The 18,127-nt window shown below is 50.6% G+C and overlaps 2 protein-coding genes across 3 annotated transcripts; both read left to right on the top strand.

The window, feature by feature from the left end:
• The first annotated feature begins 4,600 nt into the window (after positions 1-4,600).
• LOC139200333 (dehydrogenase/reductase SDR family member 13-like) lies at positions 4,601-8,557 on the top strand. Its single transcript, XM_070829602.1, has 5 exons — positions 4,601-4,891; positions 6,453-6,571; positions 6,763-6,886; positions 7,239-7,565; positions 7,912-8,557. Exons 1-5 carry the CDS (start codon positions 4,765-4,767, stop codon positions 8,169-8,171), a joined length of 957 nt encoding a protein of 318 aa, XP_070685703.1. The 5' UTR covers positions 4,601-4,764; the 3' UTR covers positions 8,172-8,557.
• Positions 8,558-11,408: 2,851 nt separating this feature from the next.
• Positions 11,409-16,104, top strand: LOC139200334 (dehydrogenase/reductase SDR family member 13-like). 2 transcript variants are annotated; one of them, XM_070829604.1, is made up of 6 exons: positions 11,409-11,536; positions 13,204-13,322; positions 14,310-14,433; positions 14,529-14,855; positions 15,158-15,387; positions 15,566-16,104. In XM_070829604.1, the coding sequence occupies exons 1-6, from the start codon at positions 11,413-11,415 to the stop codon at positions 15,572-15,574; spliced, it is 933 nt and encodes a 310-aa protein (XP_070685705.1). In that variant the 5' UTR covers positions 11,409-11,412; the 3' UTR covers positions 15,575-16,104. The 2 variants fall into 2 exon arrangements, with proteins under 2 accessions (XP_070685705.1, XP_070685704.1); XM_070829603.1 differs by having other exon boundaries at positions 15,158-16,104.
• The last annotated feature ends 2,023 nt before the right edge of the window (positions 16,105-18,127 follow it).

Below are 18,127 nucleotides of genomic sequence, written 5' to 3'. Positions count from 1 at the left end.
CCTCATCCTCCAGTTTGTATCCTCCACCTCCAGTTTGTATCCTCCACCTCCAGCTTGTATCCTCCACCTCCAGCTTGTATCCTCCACCTCCAGCTTGTATCCTCCACCTCCAGCTTGTATCCTCCACCTCCAGCTTGTATCCTTCACCTCCAGCTTGTATCCTCCACCTCCAGTTTGTATCCTCCATCTCCAGTTTGTATCCTTCACCTCCAGTTTGTATCCTCCATCTCCAGTTTGTATCCTTCACCTCCAGTTTGTATCCTCCATCTCCAGTTTGTATCCTTCACCTCCAGTTTGTATCCTCCATCTCCAGTTTGTATCCTTCACCTCCAGTTTGTATCCTCCACCTCCAGTTTTTACCCTTCACCTCCAGCTTGTATCCTTCACCTCCAGTTTGTATCCTCCACCTCCAGTTTGTATCCTCCACCTCCAGTTTGTATCCTCCACCTCCAGTTTGTATCCTTCACCTCCAGTTTGTATCCTCCACCTCCAGCTTGTATCCTCCACCTCCAGTTTGTATCCTCCATCTCCAGTTTGTATCCTTCACCTCCAGTTTGTATCCTCCACCTCCAGTTTTTACCCTTCACCTCCAGTTTGTATCCTCCACCTCCAGTTTTTACCCTTCACCTCCAGCTTGTATCCTTCACCTCCAGTGTGTATCCTCCACCTCCAGTTTGTATCCTCCCCCTCCAGTTTGTATCCTTCACCTCCAGTTTGTATCCTCCATCTCCAGTTTGTATCCTTCACCTCCAGTTTGTATCCTCCACCTCCAGTTTTTACCCTTCACCTCCAGCTTGTATCCTTCACCTCCAGTTTGTATCCTCCACCTCCAGTTTGTATCCTCCACCTCCAGTTTGTATCCTTCACCTCCAGTTTGTATCCTCCACCTCCAGCTTGTATCCTTCACCTCCAGCTTGTATCCTTCACCTCCAGTTTGTATCCTCCACCTCCAGTTTTTATCCTTCACCTCCAGTTTTTATCCTCCACCTCCAGTTTGTATCCTTCACCTCCAGTTTTTATCCTCCACCTCCAGTTTTTATCCTCCACCTCCAGTTTGTATCCTCCACCTCCAGCTTGTATCCTTCACCTCCAGCTTGTATCCTCCACCTCCAGCTTGTATCCTCATCCTCCAGTTTGTATCCTTCACCTCCAGCTTGTATCCTCCACCTCCAGTTTGTATCCTCCACCTCCAGTTTGTATCCTTCACCTCCAGTTTGTATCCTCCACCTCCAGCTTGTATCCTCCACCTCCAGCTTGTATCCTTCACCTCCAGCTTGTATCCTCCACCTCCAGCTTGTATCCTCATCCTCCAGTTTGTATCCTTCACCTCCAGCTTGTATCCTCCACCTCCAGTTTTTATCCTCCACCTCCAGTTTGTATCCTCCACCTCCAGTTTTTATCCTTCACCTCCAGTTTGTATCCTCCATCTCCAGTTTGTATCCTCCACCTCCAGTTTGTATCCTCCACCTCCAGTTTGTATCCTCCACCTCCAGTTTGTATCCTCCACCTCCAGCTTGTATCCTTCACCTCCAGTTTGTATCCTTCACCTCCAGTTTGTATCCTCCACCTCCAGTTTGTATCCTTCACCTCCAGTGTGTATCCTCCACCTCCAGTTTGTATCCTCCCCCTCCAGTTTGTATCCTTCACCTCCAGTTTGTATCCTCCATCTCCAGTTTGTATCCTTCACCTCCAGTTTGTATCCTCCACCTCCAGTTTTTACCCTTCACCTCCAGTTTGTATCCTCCATCTCCAGTTTGTATCCTTCACCTCCAGTTTGTATCCTCCACCTCCAGTTTTTACCCTTCACCTCCAGCTTGTATCCTTCACCTCCAGTTTGTATCCTCCACCTCCAGTTTGTATCCTCCACCTCCAGTTTGTATCCTTCACCTCCAGTTTGTATCCTCCACCTCCAGCTTGTATCCTTCACCTCCAGCTTGTATCCTTCACCTCCAGTTTGTATCCTCCACCTCCAGTTTTTATCCTTCACCTCCAGTTTTTATCCTCCACCTCCAGTTTGTATCCTTCACCTCCAGTTTTTATCCTCCACCTCCAGTTTTTATCCTCCACCTCCAGTTTGTATCCTCCACCTCCAGCTTGTATCCTTCACCTCCAGCTTGTATCCTCCACCTCCAGCTTGTATCCTCATCCTCCAGTTTGTATCCTTCACCTCCAGCTTGTATCCTCCACCTCCAGTTTGTATCCTCCACCTCCAGTTTGTATCCTTCACCTCCAGTTTGTATCCTCCACCTCCAGCTTGTATCCTCCACCTCCAGCTTGTATCCTTCACCTCCAGCTTGTATCCTCCACCTCCAGCTTGTATCCTCATCCTCCAGTTTGTATCCTTCACCTCCAGCTTGTATCCTCCACCTCCAGTTTTTATCCTCCACCTCCAGTTTGTATCCTCCACCTCCAGTTTTTATCCTTCACCTCCAGTTTGTATCCTCCATCTCCAGTTTGTATCCTCCACCTCCAGTTTGTATCCTCCACCTCCAGTTTGTATCCTCCACCTCCAGTTTGTATCCTCCACCTCCAGCTTGTATCCTTCACCTCCAGTTTGTATCCTTCACCTCCAGTTTGTATCCTCCACCTCCAGCTTGTATCCTCCACCTCCAGCTTGTATCCTTCACCTCCAGCTTGTATCCTCCACCTCCAGCTTGTATCCTCATCCTCCAGTTTGTATCCTTCACCTCCAGCTTGTATCCTCCACCTCCAGTTTTTATCCTCCACCTCCAGTTTGTATCCTCCACCTCCAGTTTTTATCCTTCACCTCCAGTTTGTATCCTCCATCTCCAGTTTGTATCCTCCACCTCCAGTTTGTATCCTCCACCTCCAGTTTGTATCCTCCACCTCCAGTTTGTATCCTCCACCTCCAGCTTGTATCCTTCACCTCCAGTTTGTATCCTTCACCTCCAGTTTGTATCCTCCACCTCCAGCTTGTATCCTTCACCTCCAGCTTGTATCCTCCACCTCCAGTTTGTATCCTCCACCTCCAGAACTAGTGATGAAGATGTAAATACTGACCTGAGTTCAGTCTAAGGGGTCTCTTAGAAGTCTAAGGGGATGTTAAACACTTTGTGTGCTCAGGTTTTAATATCTGATTATTAAATGGGTGGATATGAACCATATTTTACTGATATCTGACTGACAGCCCATCTGGTTGTTGCCTTCACTCACTCAGACCAGACGCTCCATCTGGTGAGACCAGAACAGTTCAGACCAGGACCAGGAGCACTGTGTGGGCGCTATGACCCACACAGGTAACATTAATATTACTGATTAGTTCGGCCTGGTGGAGCAGCTGTCCCACAGTGTGACTGACACAGTAAATGATTTTAATCAGGATTTTACTCTAATGTGTTCAGTAGGATGCTGCAAACAGCAAAGGATTCTGGGTAAATAGTCACTACTCTAAATCCATTCAAAGGCAGCATAACTGTCACGACAGAGGGACTTTTCCCTCAAAATATAATCTAAGTGTCCATGTTGGAGTTTCTACGTTGAAGTAATATATATATTACTTATATATATATATACATATATATATATATATGTTCATAATTTCTATTTGTGTTTGTGTTCTTAGATTGATTTCATACCTTCCAGGTCGCCATCAGTTTTAGTTTGTCTCAGTTTGGTCTGAGAATCATGTTGAGGGAAGATATTCCCACCCAGTGAGCATCTATGAGAATTTACATTTTGTCCAAAAGAAAGTTGCAGCACTTGATAACCCAACATAAAACTTATTGGACTGGGTGGAGCTTTAATGAAACACCACAGGTGATCACAGGTGGGGAAACAGGTGGGAGAAATAATGTAGTTCTTCTTGCAGGTTTATTCTGAGAATTAACCCCGAAGACTCCAAGTACTCATCGAAGTCACAGATCAGCTGGAGATCTGACAAGAAGGTCGTGAAGACGAAGAACCAGCTTGAATCCCTCGTGGTGCCTCCCATCAGAGAGCCTACTACTACTTTAACTACTCACATGGAACATTTGATTTAGTGTGTGAGGCTCTTCAGCAGCGTGTTGGTCCTCTGACTTTATCTGGACCTGTCATCAGGTCCGAAGTGTCACTAGTTTAATACTTTGGTTTATGAGGACTAATGAGCTCATCAGCCTCAGCTGGACTTTAGTTTAGTGATAACGAGCAAATGTGAACACATTCACATTAAGATGGTGACCGTGGTAGGTCCCATCTAGTGTGATCATGTTCTTTGTGTTACTGCTCTGGATTTTCTCTTTCAGCCCCGTTTAAACGGACTCTTAACAGTTGTACAATTTAAAACAGACGTGTGAAGGACGAATATTCATTAGTGAATGTGATTTCTGAGGCTGAAAATAAATGATGGTTCACAGTGCTATGCTGCTGTTAGCTTTTAGAGGAAGATATTGCTGGTAGATTATCAGTAAAACAGTTAACTGACTTGGTTTAAAGTCCTTTAAACTGTAATATGTAATAACGCTGTAAATGAAATTAGAGGAAGTTACTGTTGACAGTCACCTTTTTACAGTGCAGGCCTCCCAGTCTGCTGTAACCTGATAGCACAGATCACACACACACACACGCCCAGCCAGGAAATGGGTGTGTTTGTCGGAGTGTGTGTGAGCAGTGTTGGCTGTGACTGCTCTGAGCGGCCAGTGTGTGTGAGCAGCCAGTGTGTGTGAGCAGCCAGTGTGTGTGAGCAGCCAGTGTGTGAGCAGCCAGTGTGTGTGAGCAGCCAGTGTGTGTGAGCAGCCAGTGTGTGTGAGCAGCCAGGCCTGAAGCATGTCGACCGTCCTGCTGGTGCTCGCTGTGGTGGTGGGGGCCGCTTATGTTTACCGTCACATCGTGGTGAAGGGACAGCGGTGCACGAGCACAGCAAAGCTGCATGGGAAAACTGTGATAGTGACCGGTGAGTACAGGACTGTGTGTGTGTGTGTGTGTGTGTGAGATTTACTCTGGTACACTGAAAGTAGTTGTTTAGCAGGAGACCGTTTACTCGAGTGCATTTGTGATAAAATACACACACACACACCCTACAGTGCTGTCACTGACACACTGAAGGTGTGTGTGGAGAGAGACAGAGAGAGAGAGAGACAGAAACAGAGAGAGACAGAAACAGAGAGAGCTGCAGAGAAAGTGAAAAGTTGAGCAGTGAGTTTAGGAGAAAGGCTGCAGCTCCACTGTGATTCTCCTCTGCTGCTGGAACAGTGACAGGCTGGTCCGTCCTGTCCCAACTACACACACTGAACACACACACACACACACACACACACACACACTGAACACACACACTGAACACTGAACACTGAACACACACACACACACACACACACACACACACACTGAACACTGAACACACACACACACTGAACACACACACTGAACACTGAACACACACACTGAACACTGAACACACACACTTGCCTCATTTGGACCCAACACTGTTTTTAAACAGGAAAATGTCCCAGTAATGACAGAAACACAGGCAGGAAGCAGGCGGCGCCCCGGCTTAGCTGGGGGGGGCTGCTGTGTGAGCTGCTTCTTAATTCACTCAGATGAATGTGAAGCGGTGCTCCACAGAGCAGTAAAGGACTCTCTGATTACACTCACTCATGTAGAAGTACAGGAAGTCAAAAACACTGTAGAGTAAAAAGCTGCTGAGTAACGTCATCAGATGACTTTCTCCCAGCCTCCAGTGCAGACAGGTGCAGACAGGTGCTCAGAGAGGCGACAGCAAAGCATCCAGCAGCAGACCGGAGAGCAAACGCTGCTGCTGCTGCTGCTGCTGCTGCTGCTGCTGCTGCTGCTGCTGCTGCTGCTGCTGCTGCTGCTGCTGCTGCTGCTGCTGCAGCACTTCCTGTACTTCTACATGAGTGAGTGTAATCAGAGAGTCCTTTACTGCTCTGTGGAGCACCGCTTCACATTCATCTGAGTGAATTAAGAAGCAGCTCACACAGCAGCCCCCCCCAGCTAAAGACAGAGCCAGCGCTGCTCCCCTGCACGAACACAAGAGGGAGAAAACAGGGAGTGGGGGCTCTACAGAGCAGCAGGAGGAGGGACGGCTGGAACAAAGTCCTGTTTTATAACGTGACCACAGGACGGAGCAGAAAACCTCCCATGATGCTTCACTGAAGCAACAATGTGCTCACAGAACACTCCCTGAGCCCAGCTGTGTCAAACTCTGATAGTGTCCAGTGTCCTTACTTTTGTCGGGGGGTCCTACTCCATGTTTAAGTGACCGTGTGGTGATTCAGAAGTGTTCCTGTCTGTCTTCATGTAGACAGAAATAACTGGAATGTTTAGAGGACTGTGCAGCCCGGTGGAGGCCTGGCCTCTCCGACTGAGAGCACAGGTAGGATAGTGGTCTGACACTAGTGTGCTAAAGGATCGTCGTCCTCCCCAGAGCAGCGGGGGGCGTCACCCTGTGCGTGTCCCTAACCCTAACCCTCTGTCTTACCTTTTGGCTCCAGGCAGCAACACGGGCATCGGGAAGGTGACGGCCATAGACTTGGCTAGAAGAGGAGCCAGAGTGATTCTGGCATGTCGCAGTAAGCAGAGAGGGGAGGCTGCTCTCCACGAGGTCAGGAGGGTGAGTATCAGGACTGAGTCACTGCCACGACCCCCCCAACGTGAGTGTGTCTGTGCTAATGCTACCCCTCGTCACGCACAAGCTCATAATTAGTAGGACGGTGTGAGACTCATGGCTGATGTCTCCATCACCCCCCCCCCCCCCCCCCCCCCCCCCCCCTCACAAATCACTTTGCTCGACATCTCGAACAGGAGAGCGGCAGTAACCAGGTGGTGTTCATGCCGTTGGACCTGGGGAGTCTGAAGTCCGTTCGCAGCTTTGCCGAGACCTTCCTGAAGTCTGAAGCCAGACTGGACGTCCTCGTCAACAACGCAGGTTCCTTCTGTCCTCCTCCGTCTCAGACTGACAGATGTTAAATAGAATCAGACGCATAATGAAACGTGTACTTTAACACTTTTAATTCAGGTGAAGAGTTTCCTGTTTCTTAAACTAGGAGCATCTGGACAGTGCAGTGAAATGATCCCTGCAGGCAGCAGCTGGAGTCCTGATTACCTGAAGGCTTCATGACTGACGTGTTTAATCACCATCAGGCTCTTAGTCTTCCACATGTGCTTCAATAGATAGAGAAGGGGGCTTTTCTGAGCGTCAGGATCATTCCACCGATCTGAGATCTGCTTGTTTTGGTGTCTGGAAACAGGATTAAGGTTTCTCTGTGTTTTCGCCGAAGGTATTTACCTGCAGGGTCGAACGGAGGACGGACTGGGGATGATGTTTGGGGTCAACCACATCGGTCACTTCCTGCTAACCAGCCTGCTGCTCGACCGTCTGAAGCAGTGTGAGCCCAGCAGGGTGGTCAACGTGTCGTCGGTGGCACACAACTTTGGGAAAATTGATTTCGATTGCCTGAACACACACAAGGCTCTGGGGCTGGGGACCTCATTCATGGAGGTTCTCCAGGTTTACTCCGACAGCAAGCTGTGCAACGTCCTCTTCACCCATGAGCTGGCCAAGAGACTGCAGGGAACCAAGGTCACCTGCTTCAGCCTCCACCCAGGTCAGTGTCCACGGGGTCCGCAGGTCTGATTCAGGAAGCTATAGTACACTGGCTCCATGAAATGGGGCCCGCGGGGGAGTTTGAAGGAGTTTACATACATTTGACACAATCCGAGGCCTGGGGGGCACCAGTGTAGGCTGGTCAGTCCACACTGAGATATCTCAGCAAGCATTCAGTATGAGACATTCATGGTCCCCAGAGGATGCATCCTGGTGACTTTGGGGATCCCTTCAGGGGGCGGGAGTTGTTGGGAAAGATGTGATCTATTTGTCAGGACATTCGTGAAATGTGTTTCCAGCAGCTGAAGATGAAGCACCTGAAGCCACCTTACCTTCTGTTTCTGCAGGAGCTATCAACTCTGAGCTGGCAAGGAACACCAGCTCAGTTCTGCAACTGCTCCTGAAGCCGCTGACTGCTTTTTTCTTCAAAAACACGGTCCAGGGGGCCCAGACCAGCCTGCACTGTGCTGTCCAGGAGGGCATCGAGCCGCTCAGCGGACGTTACTTCTCCAACTGCACTGTGAGAGAAGTCTACGATAAAGCTAAAGACGACGCTGCAGCCAAGAAGCTGTGGGAGCTCAGCGAGAGACTGTGTGGTCTGGCATAAAAAGCTCTCCATCTAATCCCTGATCGAGTCTCACTGTTTGCACTAGATATGAGTATGGAGCCGTTCCCTGGTGTGTAACGCAGCAGGGAAGCAGGGTAAAGGTGCGACAGCGAAGGGCCTACCACACCTTTAGCTAGCCGAGCTGACTCTCCTCTCACACTGTAAGAAACCGGTCTGACTGGACGGACTGTGTCGGAGTCACAGCGGAGCTTCACATTCATACTTATTGATAACTGTAGTCTATGCACACGGTGTCACTCACAGGTACCAGCTGCCCAGAGCTTCTTTAGCTGTACTACGTCTGCAGATACTGACCACAGTTATTCCTGCATTGTATCTCTTGAATTATTCGTGCCCAATATGAATAAACGACCAAGTTACCATGAGTGCCTGAGACTTTTTTACAGGCTGTGAAGCCGCTACTACATGAACACACACACACCACATACATTCACCACCTGGTCACCGGTGTGGCTGTTTGCTGGCAGGAGGAGGAGAAGCAGCACCGTCCTCACAGAGCTAACATCTAGACTGGAGCATCAGACAAGAAGCTGACCCCCCCCCCCGTCCGAGTCACGTTCAGGGACCAAACAGTGAGGAGAGAAAAACAATAGAAAGATTTACAGCATAGAACAATAAAGAAAATATAATGCAGTCATCTGATAATGCTGCCGGTGAAAAGGCCACAAAACATGACAGTAAACTATCACTGACGTCTGTCTGTCTGTCTGTCTGTCTGTCTGACTGTCTGTCTGTCTGTCTGTCTGTCTGTCTGTCTGTCTGTCTCTCTGACTGTCTGTCTGTCAGGTGTGTCTGTGGTGGTCCAGAGGAAATAAAAGAGATGCTCTGATGTTCCTTCTGTCTCGTTGGTCTCATTGACCCGTGGGGGGGCATCAGGGCAGAGACAGTGATGAGCTGTGGGGGGGCATCAGGGCAGAGACACTGATGAGCTGCAGACCCGTGACATGATTCCACGGTAACACATGGTAATGACGTAACATGAAGTCGTCTCCCTGGAGGTGCGGACGGCAGCGGGAGCCTGCGGAACAAAGAGGGGACTGTGCTGACACTTTGGAACTGTGACGGCTCTTCAAAGGAGTCTTTAAAGGGATGTGATGTGGAAACCCAAACCAAGCTGAACCCGTGACCATCATCTGCAGCTGTGGTCCATCCTCATGTGACACCGACAAGGACCTGATGGAGTCGGGGGGGAATACATGTGTATTCATCACATGTATCCAGGCCTCTCCACACGTGGGGGAGCACAGTCAGACAGGCTCTCTGGCCTGCTGGTGCTGGACAGCCTCAGTGCTGCTGAGTTCATCTAATCTGGACGTAGAAGAGTCACTTCACACCTGTCGCCTCCCATCAGCCAGAATAAACCAGAATAAACAGGCTTCTATGAAAAGCGTGTTGGCTCCTGAGCTTCAGTCAGATAACGTTTCTCTGCTGGTCATCGAGCTCATCGGGCTGTTTCAGTGGGAGTCGTGCTCAGACAGGACAGACCGTCACACGTAGGTCACACAGCTCTTGTCCTTGTCCTCAAACACGACTTCCCTCTGTTTGTTTCATGAAAAGTTCACAGTCCAGCTTTAAACTGGTTCTTAAATCAGTGTGAATTCCTTCGGTCTTTCAGAGTCAGTGGACTGTGGGGAGACCGTCGTCCTGCCGTCACCGCCCTCCTCTCCTCGCCACCAGGTGAAAGAGCAGTCAGTCTGGACGGTTCAGTCACCCTGACTCAGCAGCCTTCAGTCGGGTGTGGTGATATTTTATGTAACGTGGTGTGTTTTCAGGGTGAGGAGCACTGGGAGGTACCGGTACTGGTACGAGGCACTGGTTTTACTGTTGCTGTTTCATCCTCGTGCCTCTGACTCTGACTCCAGGTCAGCGTGCACCGGGCATGCTCAGTACAAGACGACTGAAGAAAGTGACCAAACATCCCAGTCAAGGTCTTCCATGTGTGTAACAGTTCAGTCAGTGAGCTCTCAAACACTGTGTGTGTGTGTGTGTGTGTGCTCCATCAGGAACCATCTAGACAGAAAACCTGCTTCCTCTGTGCAGTCAAAGATCCTGTCAGTGCTGAGACATGAAACAAACAAAGGCTGGAGATGGTAGCTGGTCTGTATTTGTATATATTTCTATTTCAACCACATCACATCCTCACTCACACATCAGTCATACTGGAGGAGACTGTTCTTCACTCATTCACACACTGAAGCTGCTTCGGGGTTTAGTTCACCCACAGGAGCTGGGGATCGAACCCCCTACCTTCTGATTGGGGGGTGACCCACTCTACCACTGAGCCCCCATAGATTACTACAGGGACCATTAAGTACATCACAATAAAAACATTTTCCAACAAAATAACCCATGAACTGAAGGAACAGAGGACCGACTGCAGCTTTTCTCAGCACACTGTGGGAGCTGTTAGCCAGCAGTTCACCCCCCACCCCTCCACCTCCACCTCCACCTCCACCACCTCCACCGCCCACATCAGCCTCCTCAGTGCGTGAAGGACGGCTGGATGGATGAGTGCAAACCCAGCGACAGTATCTGGAGGATCTCACACATTCCTCTACAGCACACACACACTCTTAGCTCTCTATCTTTGTGAGGACACTTGTTGACGTAATGTTTCCATCATTTCATTTTATTTCAAGTTTTCCTTCTTTTTGTGCCTTTTTCATATTTAATAAAGATTTTATAATAATCTGTTCCAGCAGAATCAATAACATGTTGATTCATGTTTTCATTCTATCTATCATCTGTCTATCTATCTGTCTGTCTGTCTGCCTGTCTGTCTTCTATCTATCTGTCTATCTGTCTATCTATATATCTATCTGTCTGTCTGTCTATCATCCATCCATCCATCGATCTTTGTCGCCATCTGCTGGCTCAGTGACGCTAAACCAGAAGCCGAACCGGAAGCCAAACCGGAAGTTATTTACAGTGTCAGAGTTTCCCTTCAAAGCAAATATTTTATGTTGTTGGTGTAATTAAAATGTAATTCTAAATGATATTATGTTTCCACGTTTGTTAAAGTCACACTCCTAGTTATTCATTTTAAGAATAATGTCGGTCCTCTAAACAGTGGAACATGTTCTTTGTTCGTACAGACTTTACTTTGAAAGTCTTGACCGGAACAAAGCGCTACCTCAGCAGCAGCTCCATGTTAGACACACAGTCCAGTACGGTCCTGTTCCCTCTCAGGTACTGACCTCCACAACCTGTCCGGGCACACATGGCGCTGCTGTGGGCCGTGGCCGGAGCAGTCTGCCTCTATGTGTTAGTTTACTACGGCATGTTCCGAGGAGCGAGCTGCTCCAGCCCCGTGAGGCTGGAGGGGAAGACCGCCATTGTTACAGGTAGAGATAACGGCCCCCACCTGTCGGCTGATGCTAACACGTTAGCTAGTTAGCTTCCTCCTCCTCCTAACATGTCCTGACACGTCCCAGATGACCAGCGGGACTCTGGCATAGTTCTCCAGTAAACACAGAGGAAGGACAGGAGAGGAGCAGCTCGTTAGCCAACCAGCACTCCTTTACTCTGAACCTGAACCTGGACCTGGACCTGAACCTGGACCGGTAACCAGGAGGTTCAGTTCAGAAGTGAGGACACGCTTCTGAGGGAAACAGACCTCTGCACATAGTACATGCACCATGTAACCATAGCACAAGTGTAACTGTCTAAATAAGGAGTGGACTGGCCCATGGCTGCTCCCTATAAGCCCTCCCAATACTTCTTATTAGTAGTAGTAGTCATGGGGGTCATGGGGTCAGACTGTTAGGGTTAGACTGTTAGGGTCAGACTGTTGGGGTTAGACTGTTGGGGTCAGACTGTTGGGGTCAGACTGTTGGGGTTAGACTGTTGGGGTTAGACTGTTAGGGTTAGACTGTTGGGGTCAGACTGTTGGGGTTAGACTGTTGGGGTTAGACTGTTGGGGTCAGACTGTTGGGGTTAGACTGTTGGGGTTAGACTGTTAGGGTTAGACTGTTGGGGTCAGACTGTTGGGGTTAGACTGTTTGGGTCAGACTGTTGGGGTTAGACTGTTGGGGTTAGACTGTTGGGGTCAGACTGTTGGGGTTAGACTGTTAGGGTTAGACTGTTGGGGTTAGACTGTTAGGGTTAGACTGTTAGGGTTAGACTGTTGGGGTTAGACTGTTGGGGTTAGACTGTTGGGGTCAGACTGTTGGGGTTAGACTGTTAGGGTTAGACTGTTGGGGTTAGACTGTTAGGGTTAGACTGTTGGGGTCAGACTGTTGGGGTTAGACTGTTGGGGTTAGACTGTTGGGGTTAGACTGTTAGGGTTAGACTGTTGGGGTCAGACTGTTGGGGTTAGACTGTTGGGGTTAGACTGTTGGGGTTAGACTGTTGGGGTTAGACTGTTGGGGTTAGACTGTTGGGGTTAGACTGTTAGGGTTAGACTGTTGGGGTTAGACTGTTGGGGTTAGACTGTTGGGGTCAGACTGTTGGGGTTAGACTGTTGGGGTTAGACTGTTAGGGTTAGACTGTTGGGGTTAGACTGTTGGGGTCAGACTGTTGGGGTTAGACTGTTGGGGTCAGACTGTTGGGGTTAGACTGTTGGGGTTAGACTGTTTGGGTTAGACTGTTGGGGTTAGACTGTTAGGGTTAGACTGTTAGGGTTAGACTGTTGGGGTTAGACTGTTGGGGTTAGACTGTTAGGGTTAGACTGTTGGGGTCAGACTGTTGGGGTTAGACTGTTGGGGTTAGACTGTTGGGGTTAGACTGTTAGGGTTAGACTGTTTGGGTTAGACTGTTGGGGTTAGACTGTTGGGGTCAGACTGTTGGGGTCAGACTGTTTGGGTTAGACTGTTGGGGTCAGACTGTTGGGGTCAGACTGTTGGGGTTAGACTGTTGGGGTTAGACTGTTGGGGTTAGACTGTTGGGGTTAGACGTGCTGCCTGAGAAGAGAGGAAACCCCGGCTCAGGTCTCTGGGGGGACAGCTGGGGTTTCTGGGACTCCTTGACTGTTGATTCTTTGTCGATGCTTGTGAATCGTTTCGCCGCACAGGAAGCAACACGGGCATCGGCAAGGCCACGGCCCTGGACCTGGCCAAGAGGGGAGCCCGGGTGATCCTGGCCTGCCGCAACAAGGAGAGAGCCGAGGCCGCCGCTCTGGACATCCGCACGGTAAGTGGTCTGTAGTCCTTAGAGACGAGCCTGGTCCCGAGGGTTAGCAGGTCCACTACGCTCTTCTAGAAACTGACCACCCTGACTGTGAGTCCACATCCACAGTGTCTCAGTTTCTTCTTCACGATTCCTCTCTGGTTTTTGAAACCTGAGTGGATTTATTAGGAGGTGGAAAGAAGCTCCTGGTTGTGGCGTCATACAAAGCTGAATAGAGGGAGGGGGCAGACGGACAGACAGACCTGCAGGGGTCCCACCTGCACCCTCACACCTTAAGCCCAGCTCACAGCAGCAGCACGGAGCGATCGCTCTCCTGTTTCTACCACGACCCCCCTGGAGAGGAAGAGACTTACGGACGAGGGTCTGTCTCTCCCCCGTTCCCACTGTTAGCCCCCGCCTCCCACCACATTAAAACACTTGATTCAACACTTTCCCGTGGTGCACAGTTCAGACAGTGATAGAATCATAATGCAGCAGTCTCCTCTCAGCCCTAACATGAGTCCTGACTGTGTGACCTGCCCTCAGAGGCCTTAGAGGGGGGGCAGAGTCATAAAAGCCCCTCCGAACCCAGCAGAGGTCACCAGCAGCACAAACTGCAGCGTCTGCAGTGACTTGATGGATCAGCTCCTCTCTGAAACAGTCTGGACTAGAACATTATAGCTCCACCTCATGAGAGCAGCTTCTAGAGCTCAGACTACAGTAGTCTGATTAGTGTGATACACTGAATGTAGTTTTCACTCAGTTTCCTCTAAAGAACCTGCCCTTTGTTACCCCCCTGCTCGACAGGTGAGCTGCTGTCATTGTTACTGTTTCTGATCACTACTGAGGGGAGGAGACTGTCCACACCTGGAAACACTGACAATAACCAGCAAACGCTATTTTCAGTATTTTCAAATGCAGAATAATCAGCAAGCCCAGTTTTGAATCCACCAGCTCTGTCGAGTCGTGGTAGATGTTTGTCCAGACTGACGGAGCCTTAACGTCCTCCAGGAGAGCGGGAACCACCAGGTGCTGTTCATGCAGCTGGACCTGGCGAGCTTCGCGTCAGTCCGCAGCTTTGCTGAAACCTTCCTGAAGTCTGAACCCAGACTGGACATCCTCATCAACAACGCAGGTGAGGGGGTCAAAACGTGGTGGAATGGCCCTTTATGTATAACACCTATAGAGCGACAGTGCTGTGAACAGGAAGTGTGTGTGTGTGTGTGTCAGGTGTGATGGGGCCAGGACAGACCGAGGACGGCTTCGGGATGGCGTTTGGGGTGAACCACCTGGGCCACTTCCTGCTGACCAGCCTCCTCCTGGAGCGCCTGCAGCGGTGCGGCCCCAGTCGAGTGGTCACCGTGTCGGGGCTGCTGCACCGCTTCGGCCACATCCACTTCCCCCTGCTGGCTTCCAGGAAGGACCTGGTGTCCGGCCAGTCCGCCTGGCAGGACTTCCGGGCCTACTGCGGCAGCAAGCTGTGTAACGTACTCTTCACCAGGGAGCTGGCCGACCGGCTGGAGGGCAGCGCCGTCAGCTGCTACAGCCTCCACCCAGGTCAGTGCTGGCCGCCGGCTGCCCTGTGTGAGGGGGCATGTCCTCTGGCAGCTGTGTTAGAGGACGACGTTTTCATTCTCCTTCCTGTTAGACGGATCAGGTCTGCCGCTCCTCTGACCACAGCATGCTACCGTCAGGTGTGAGGCTCTGACGCCTGCTCGTGATCAGGCCCGTTTTGGGCTACAGTGCAGCAGTACCTCTGGTGTGGTGCTGTGAGCCTGCAGTGTAGAGCCATAACAGGCTGTGTGTCACTGAGAAGGTGGAGCACTTCAGCCTTTTTGTCATGTCATGTCTTCCTCCAGGAGTCGTCTACACTGACCTGTGCCGCAGTCTGAGCCTGTGGCAGCAGCTCCTCATGCTCCCCTTTGCCAAGCTCTTCTTCCTGGACACCGAGGGGGGGGCCCAGACCACCCTGCACTGTGCCCTGAAGGAGGGCATCGAGCCTCTCAGCGGACGCTACTTCTCTAACTGTGCGCTGCAGCAGGTGGGAGCCAGGGGACGGGACGATGCCCTGGCAAAGAAGCTGTGGGAAGTGAGTGAGAGGTTGACCGGAGTGTCCTGAGAGCCCTGGAGCCCTGGAGCCCTGGAGCACCCCCCCACAGCTCCTTCCAGGGCTGCTGCTGGACAGGAGCTCTGCTTTACTGTCTCCTACCTGACTTACCCTCCACTCACACTGCTCCTCTCCTGCTGTCTCTCTCACACCCTTATAGCACAGGTGACAGTCATGTGATAATCAGCAGCAGGTGCAAATGTCGATGAGAGGAAGACGAGGAGAAGAGAGCGGGTCATGATGGAGTGAGTGTCCTCAGGGCTACTGACACGTCAGGTGTGTCTGCTGTTGGTCAGCCACTGACAGCAGCCAGACAACATCAAGTGTGACTGGACAGCATGGTGTACTAGCAAATGTCCTTCAACCTGAGCACAGAGTGAATAATGTCATAGTTTTTAAATAGTGCTGCTGCTGATTACGACCAGCTGAGTGAGTTCTGGCATCAGGAGCAGCCGAGCTGCTGTCAGCTGGAGCTTTAACTGTTGGAGAGTCGCCCTGTGTTTTGTTCAGGCAGCTAAGTTTAGGCCTGAAAGCTGTAATGGAGAAGGAGGTGGTGGTAAAACACTCAGCATGGTGGGCTTGTTAAACATGGACTCTGGGGCACCATCCGTCTGTATCAAGTAAGTTGAAATCCACTAAAGAGGATGTTTTCTCTGCTTTGCTGTGGCTGCAGATGCTTTCAGTGCTAATAAAGCTGGTCCAGGACAAAGTGTCTGGTCTGTTTGGTCCCTGAGAGAAGAGACAGCAAGGAACAAAGCTGCTGCTACATATTCAGCTGCAGCAGGACGTGTGTGGGCCTGAGACAGGTAGACTGGGACAGGGTGGGGTGGGGCAGGGTGGGGCAGGGATTGGGGCAGGGTGGGGCAGATGTGTTGATGGTTTGTACTGAGACCGTGAATAGTGATAAGAGATAAAAGTTACTGACTACAATACAAAGATGTCAGTCTGTCAAATAGAGCTGTGACTGACTGTTATTGTCTTTGTCAGATCGTCTGCTGTTTCCTCGATGAACTCATTAGTTGTTTGTCAGAAAATGGTGAAATAAAAGTGTTGGCTCAGTTTGTCCCAAAGCCTGAAGTGACACTTTCAGTTTAGTGTCACAGGAAGCAGAAAATATCCACATTTAAGATGCTGCTACACCTTTTTCCTTAAAAATGACGTGAACCCATTAAAAGTAGGGTTGGTGATTAATTTAATAGTTACTACTCATCGATGATACTTTTAAGCAGAGGGAGCAGAAAAGAAGTGTGTACAGCAGCAGCTGTTCAGCACCTCACTGTGAAATAACCTTTTTATATGTTGTCATTTTAGTTTCTTAATACCTGCACCTCCTCTCCCACGAAGGGGGGCCCTCCAGAGGAGAACAGTGAGTGAAAGGCTCACAGGGGCAGGACGTTAGAGGTCCACAGGCTGGATGTGGACCAGCGCTCTGGGGCTGTTAATGGGGCAGCAGTGAAGGTGCTCTGGTCTGATCCTGGCTGCTCTGCAGGGTGTCTGTGGCCAGTGTTTCCACAGGGGGGCAGTAGCGCGGCGCAGAGACCTGGGCTCCTCCTCACGCTCCTCCTCGCGCTCCTCCTCGTGCTCCTCCCCGGCTGCTGCTGCTTGGAGCAAGGTTGTTGAGGACCTTAACCCAGCAGACCTCTGGATTCTGTTCATTATGAGCTCTGATTATTAACACGGGAGGCATGAAGGCCGCCTCGGCGCCGGTGTGTGGAAAGGTGCTCTTGTAATTACTCAGTAGGACGTTCCTCTCCTTTAACCTCAGCGTTGGCGGGGAGGAACACACCCCCACGATCGATTCCTCTGCCCCCCCCGTCTCTGCTGCCCCAGCTGCAGGAGAACAGGAGAACCCAGCTCGAGCAGAGCCCCCCAGCAGCAGACAGAAGGCTGCCTCTGGGAACACTTGTTGCCGTTAAGTCTTCTCATGTAGTTTTTCAGTTCAGCAGGCTTCTCAAGCCTCAGGGCCGGTTTATTTATGATCCACACGTCACCTTCGCCCCCCGTAGGACACTGGACCACACTGAGAACCCCCCTCCCACCCCCCTTTGGCAAAGGCTAAGTGGTCCCTCAGTCCTGGTCCAGGTCATTCTGGGTCTTCAGGTCTTCCACCTGACGGGGGTCCTTCTCAGCAGGCTGTTGGACGGGACCTGCTGACCCAGCCCTGACCCCCCCCACCTCTGCCGTGTCTCAGTCTTATTTATCTATTTGTTCAGCAGATCAGTCCCACCTGTTCCCACCTGACGCCCGGAGGAGGACGCAGCCTGGCTGCTGACTGAACACTGGTTGTCGCAGGACTACTGATCAGTTAAACCTCCATAATCCCAGAGTTCAGTCCAGAGAGGGCTGAGGAGACGTCAGGTGTGAAGTGAGCGCAGAAAGCAGCAGAAACAACCACCCTGGTTTCCTCATCAGCTGGCTCATTAGTTAAGAAAGCAGTGTTGTTTCAGGCCAGAGGTCTGCAGATCTTCTCCTCCGTGATCTATAGCTCATAGATGTTCTGTCACTTCTGCTCCACTCTGTTGTTTGAGAAGCAGCTCATTGATGACTCGTGTGTGTGTGTGTGTGTTTGCTGTGGGCAGACTCCACAGCGCCGCAGTACTTAGTGACTGGATTAGTGCATCAATTAGGCAGCTATTGGAGGCATAGAGCCGCTGATTGATTCAGATGCTGTGGAGCCACGTGCTGGTTGTTTGTGTCTCTGATCAGCTCATCAGAGTGAACC

The sequence above is a fragment of the Pempheris klunzingeri genome, chromosome 4 (assembly GCF_042242105.1).
Source record: "Pempheris klunzingeri isolate RE-2024b chromosome 4, fPemKlu1.hap1, whole genome shotgun sequence".
Taxonomy (NCBI): domain Eukaryota; kingdom Metazoa; phylum Chordata; class Actinopteri; order Acropomatiformes; family Pempheridae; genus Pempheris; species Pempheris klunzingeri.
This window is presented reverse-complemented; position numbering and strand designations above follow the sequence as displayed.